At 41.1% G+C, this 6000-nt stretch overlaps 1 protein-coding gene across 1 annotated transcript in view; it reads left to right on the top strand.

Moving 5' to 3' along the window:
* The window catches only part of LOC149275860 (intersectin-1-like), a gene marked incomplete at its 5' end in the record, with an annotated part of 32818 nt that overhangs the window by 2944 nt on the left and 23874 nt on the right, over positions 1 to 6000 (top strand). Inside the window, 8 exon segments of the mRNA XM_089504248.1 lie at positions 524 to 661; positions 1280 to 1392; positions 1575 to 1837; positions 2209 to 2358; positions 2891 to 3031; positions 4299 to 4386; positions 5170 to 5309; positions 5700 to 5830. Of these exon segments, the coding sequence (XP_089360374.1) occupies positions 524 to 661; positions 1280 to 1392; positions 1575 to 1837; positions 2209 to 2358; positions 2891 to 3031; positions 4299 to 4386; positions 5170 to 5309; positions 5700 to 5830 (1164 nt within the window).

The raw sequence follows: 6000 nt of genomic DNA, 5'->3' as shown, positions 1-6000 counted from the left end.
TACCATTGCTTACACGCTATTGTCTGCCTCCCTGCTGCTTGGCTTGCAGTAGATTCAGCCGAATCCGGCTCGCATGCAATATATGTACTGCTAGGCAGTTCCATCCCCGGCTGTTGCAAGAGTTCCAAGGGCTTCAACGAGACACCTACCCCCATCCCCAGCGCATGCACAGAAAGAGCTCTCCCATTCATCTTAAACATGACAATGGAGGCAGCTCTGGGGCGCTGCAGCTTCTCTTAAATGTAATAGTTGTGTATAATTTTCGATGGCTTAGGAATGTATATTAAAAAAAAAAAGTTGTATAGAAGAATCATCCGTACGCTTTTGCAGACAAATAAATTAAACTGCATTTGCATTAAAAGCTATCCCTGGGGATATCTTTCCCAAATGGTTTATAATAATATGGCACCTCATGTAGTATTTATAGTAATATCATATCATTTTATCATGCCCCCCATTTGTTCTGTAACTGCACACATACATGATCCACTTCCTTTACACCTTTGTAACCTTTCAATTTTAGGAACCTTTCTGACATTGATCAAGATGGAAAACTAACAGCCGAAGAGTTCATCCTGGCGATGCATTTAATAGATGTGGCGATGTCTGGCCAGCCCTTGCCACCCGTCCTTCCTCCTGACTATATCCCTCCATCTTTTAGGTGGGTATGTTTAGCGCCGAGTGAAATTGCTTCTGCATCAGAGCTACTTCATTTAAATGGCTATGCACCCTCAGAATGGCCATAAAAATGTGCGTTCTTATGTCACACACCATTTGATATCCATTCTGTGGCTGCGAACCGGAAAGTGGAAGCGGGCAAGCTGATTTCCCTGAATGCTATGTAATAAAGCTCCGCGTGCCATTTTGACACAATGGCAATAAGCAATTTGTAAAAAAAAAAACATTTTCTAACTGTATTAATCTAAATATATAAATAAAACCTTCCCTTTTAAATTGGGCCTAAAGGGAAAGTATTCTGTTATGTATTTGAGATAAACGTATGTAGGTTGTTCAAAAGCTCAGCGCCAACCGTGTAAAATAAAATCGTTCACAAAGGAAAGTGCTTGTGGCGCCCAGATTCAAAAATATAGACTGAAAATCTTTAAAAGGCAAACTTAATGAATCACATCAATATATAGATTTTTTTTTTTTTAAAAAAACAGTGTTTATGGAGTACCAATAATTATATCTCAAACTATCATTGCTATAACTCGTTCAGCTGCTACCTGAAAGTTTTTCAAACTGCAAGCTAAACGTCTCCATCCTTTCACCGTTACAGACGAGTTCGCTCTGGCAGTGGATTGTCCTTAATGAGCTCGGTGTCTGTTGATCAGCGGGTCCCCGAAGAGCCGGCAGAAGAGGAGCCTCAGCAGACAGACAAAAAGTTGCCAGGTAGGAGTCATACTTAATACGTTATTGTTTAGTGGAATGAAAGCTGGCTGTAACTGCTCTGACTTCCACAACTCATATCCGCTTCTGTTTGAATAGATGTCCCTTGTGTGTGTAAATTGTGACAACCTTTATCATGCTGTCACCAGCCTTTCTTTCATTTTTGTTTTGTTTGGTTGAAGTAGTGACCTTCGAAGACAAGAAACGAGAAAACTTTGAGCGCGGGAACCTCGAGTTGGAAAAGAGACGTCAGGCTCTGCTGGAGCAGCAGCGGAAAGAACAGGAACGCCTGGCCCAGCTGGAAAGAGCAGAGCAGGAGAGAAAGGAGCGGGAGAGACAGGAACACGAACGCAAGCGGCAGCAGGAGCTGGAGAAACAGCTGGAGAAACAGCGAGAGTTAGAACGCCAGCGAGAAGAGGAGCGCAGGAAAGAAATAGAGAGGAGAGAGGTGATCACTTCTAGGTGGATAGGATGAGCCGTTGATGAAAATGGTTTAGTAATCATTCAGATGTGTATCAAAGTACCAGTTTCTGTCCATTTAAAGGGCTGTGTGCTGTGAATAATTGTGTTTCTAGACCAAATACCTATGCTTGTGTTATCAGGATCCATGGATGCAAAACGCTATAAGAATAAATTCTGCATCCTAGCAAATGGAATGTATTCCTTCTATTGATCCATACATTTGTGACTTGCGTAGCTTGATAAAACAAGAAATCCCCTTGAACTTTATGATTTGGTAGATACAGGTTGACAACATAGTCTTTATATCAAGGGCCTTCATATTTGTATCCTTTGTTTTTATCATATGCTCATCGATAGGCTGCAAAGAGGGAGCTGGAACGCCAGAGACAGCTGGAATGGGAGAGGAACCGGAGGCAGGAACTCCTGAATCAACGGAACAAAGAACAGGAGGACATCGTTGTGCTGAAGGCAAAGAAAAAGACGCTGGAATTTGAGCTTGAGGCTTTAGTGAGTCCAACTGTGCTAGTAAAATGAATGATCTTGTTCCTGCTGTCATATTGTTCTTTTAAAGGGAAACTGGCACATTTCATACTTAGTCCTTATCTTAAGGAGTAACATACAGCTATAAACGTCTCTAGTGGTCGGGGCTTGGTAGCGATCTGCTAAACCCATAGAGTCAACGTCACGACTTCCAAGCTATTCAGACGGCATTATTGCAAAACCGTTTGCTGTGTCCTCGTGGGAAACGGTGGTAAATATGCATGAAATTCCCTGCCTATGCCATGGGTGGGTGTCAGGGTTGGAAAATAAGGAACAATATTTTATAGCATGTGTTCTCTGTAACGGTATAATGTGTTATTTGGGACAGTACAGAAAAATATGGCGAGTCTGATTGCCCTAAACACAGTATATTAAATAAAAATGACAAGTGATGATGGGGGATGTTCCATTAAATTATGGTTTGTATTTAGATGTTTTAGTTCTCTTTTAAGTGGTATCTGTCTGACATTTTCCCCATTAAATGTGCTATCTCCCTAAGAATGATAAAAAGCATCAGTTAGAAGGAAAACTACAAGATATTCGCTGTCGTCTCACTACACAACGGCACGAAATCGAAAGCACTAATAAGTCGAGGGAGCTGCGGATAGCAGAGATCACGCACCTACAGCAACAGCTACAGGTAAGCGGTGTACGGCTTCGTTTAGTGCGCATTAAGTAGGATCATTTTGTACGTTTATGTAAGACGGGATATTATAATTAGGAGAAAACTCTATTCTCAGCGGTTCACATTAGCAGGCTGCTTCCATTCAGCAGTGTTTTAATCTCGGCTCCTATATCCTGCATTCTTTATTTATTTTTTTGCCAAAGATGTTATGCAGTTTATTTGCCTGACCGCTTGTTACTAAAGAACAAACACCCCCCCCTGTTTTAAAAGGATTTAGGCTATTGATATATCTCTACCTGCTGTAAAAAAATAAACAAATAAACAAACGGTCAACAGTATACTAATATGTACTCTGATTAAATCACCCTTCTTGTCATCATGGGGTTGTGGCAAGAAAAAGGGGTGAGTTTGTTTAAAACGCTTGTATGCTAACACACCTATATATTGATACACTGTACATTAACATAATTTAATGTTTAGGTACATTCTCACATTCATGCACACAAATTCATACACACTCATGCACACATTCATACACACACACAGTTCTCGTAGTCATTGAGCACCCCATTGTTTGCTTGCCCCATCAGTCTATTGTTCCGCACGCAGTAGACAATAACCCTTTTAAACGCCAATAGATCTGATCAGAATGCAACAATGTGTTCTGCCTGAGTCATTCACTTGGCACGCTGGACCGAGCAGACCAAGCTGGATGAAGTCATCCCTTTTCATCGTACCGTAACCAGAACAGAGGCTTCTTTTCTGCTGCTACTTTTGGCACGGCCCTTTAATGTAGTCCTTTGTTTGGGTTTGATGTATGCGTGTCAGGGGGTAGCTGGTAGGGAGTGCATTAGCCCTCCTGGGCTGCTTGAATTGGTTTTGGGCCACCGACTCAATATTGTCATGTAACCTCTCGAGTATGTTTGCTTGTGTGTATAATATATATATATATATATATATATATATATATATATATATATATATATATATATATATATATATATATAATATATTTGCGATTAAAGCAAATAAGAACCATTGGCCCGGTTTGTCTGCCTGTCCGTCCTGATGGAAGGCACAAGCCTTAATCAGTCCTTGGTCTTGTCTAAGATTTAGGATAGCTGTATCTTATCCCATTGCTGTATTAACCTCTTCCATTTCTGCTGAGAGGCCATTCCGCTTACATTCATTGTTCTGGCTGGAGGTATTAGAGAACATTATGCTGCGTTTAGTTAATGTCGTCATGTTTTAAAGACCATATCGATCTTTTTTGTTTCTTCAGGAGTCCCAACAGCTTCTTGGAAAACTGATTCCTGAAAAACAGTCTCTTAAGGACCAGCTGAAGCAGGTGCAACAAAATAGTTTACACAGTAAGTTCATCCTCGTTGTGCTTGAAATCTCCCTGTAGTCACGGACATATTATTTTAAAAGGACGATGATTAAATAAATATAATAATAATAATATAATAAAGCCCTTTGTGACTAGGAGTTTATCATACCCTGAACACCAGACCCGTTCCAATGGAATTAAACCATCGTTCTCTTTTAGTGTATCCACGCGAATTATATCTCTTTTGGACACTTAGGGTTATTACGTCTTCGGATATGCAGCCTAAACAAGGCCAGTAAGATGATGAAAAAAAAAAAAAAAAAGAGGAAAGGCCGTTACTGGGATTTATTTGTTTCGCCGGAAAATATACCGTATTGGCCCGGTTATAGGCCGCAGTTTTTACCCATAATTTAAATCTTTAAAGTGGGGATGCGGCCTATAATCAGGGTTTAGCATTTTTACCTTCTCCAGGGTGTCTGGAAGACCGGATCAGAAGACTGCAGAGCGGTTTCGGTAGTGCGATCCGGCGAAAATGCGGCCCCCCCCCGGCAACGCAAGCAAAAACTTTAGTTCCGCCATGATTCTTGATTCTCAACGTTGATGTGGATGAGGCAGACTGGTGCAGGAGGCGGAGGTCACGTCTGCCTCATCCACATCAACGTTGCAAAACTAAAGTTTAGGTTAGGAGGGTGGGATCCTCCTACCATACATTAAATGTAAAAAAAAATATAATATTTTTTTTTCTTTTAAATGGCACCAAACCTATAAGGCTGCGGACTATAATCGTGTTTCTTATTAATATCTGGATACTGTTTCTTTCTAGGAGACTCGCTTCTTGCACTAAGACGAGCATTAGAAGCCAAGGAAATCGGTCGTCAGCAGCTTAGAGAACAACTAGATGACGTGGAGAAAGAAACCAGAGCCAAACTTCAAGAGATTGATGTCTTTAATAACCAGCTAAAGGTATTGCGTGTGTTGCCAGGACGCCTTTTCTTTCTCTTTCTATCTTTTATTCTGCAAAGTTTTTTATTTACACTCATCATTTCTGTATTGAATTCGGTGTTCCCTGTGCCGTATGCTTTCTGTCTTGCAAGGCAATTAGAGGGATCATTGCAAAAAATACATTGCACTCTATCCAGTGCAAGCTGCAGTTTCTTTTTTACGGTTTGCTTTGTTGGCCCGTGAATAGCTTTAGAGGTGGCTTCTTTTTACCTAAAATAAATTATTCATGTTCAAATTAGTGGCTGGAAGAAATAATCGGTGTTGCTTGTGTTTGACGATGGCCCAGGCTTTTGGAAGATGGTGGTAAATGAAACGCCTGCCTTTTAATAGCTTTTTAATGCTTTTGTTCAGGAGCTCCGAGAACAGCACAATAAACAGCAGCTGGAGAAGCAAAAAGACCTGGAGGCCGAGAGGCTGAAGCTGAGGGAGCAGGAGAGGAAGATCATTGAACTGGAGAAGCAAAAGGACCTGGAAGCCGAGAGGCTGAAGCTGAAGGAGCAGGAGAGGAAGATCATTGAACTGGAGAAGCAAAAGGAGGAAGCTCAAAGGTATCTACTGTCTGTGCTTTCTAGATTTTGTGTATTGCGTTAAGCGTACGCTTCAGTGCCACATGCAGCCCTGCTATCTAGTGTATGTTGAAGTGATTTGTAAG

This window comes from Sceloporus occidentalis, unplaced genomic scaffold (assembly GCF_023333645.1).
Source record: "Sceloporus occidentalis isolate IW3139 unplaced genomic scaffold, rSceOcc1.0.p SCAF_262, whole genome shotgun sequence".
Taxonomy (NCBI): domain Eukaryota; kingdom Metazoa; phylum Chordata; class Lepidosauria; order Squamata; family Phrynosomatidae; genus Sceloporus; species Sceloporus occidentalis.
This window is presented reverse-complemented; position numbering and strand designations above follow the sequence as displayed.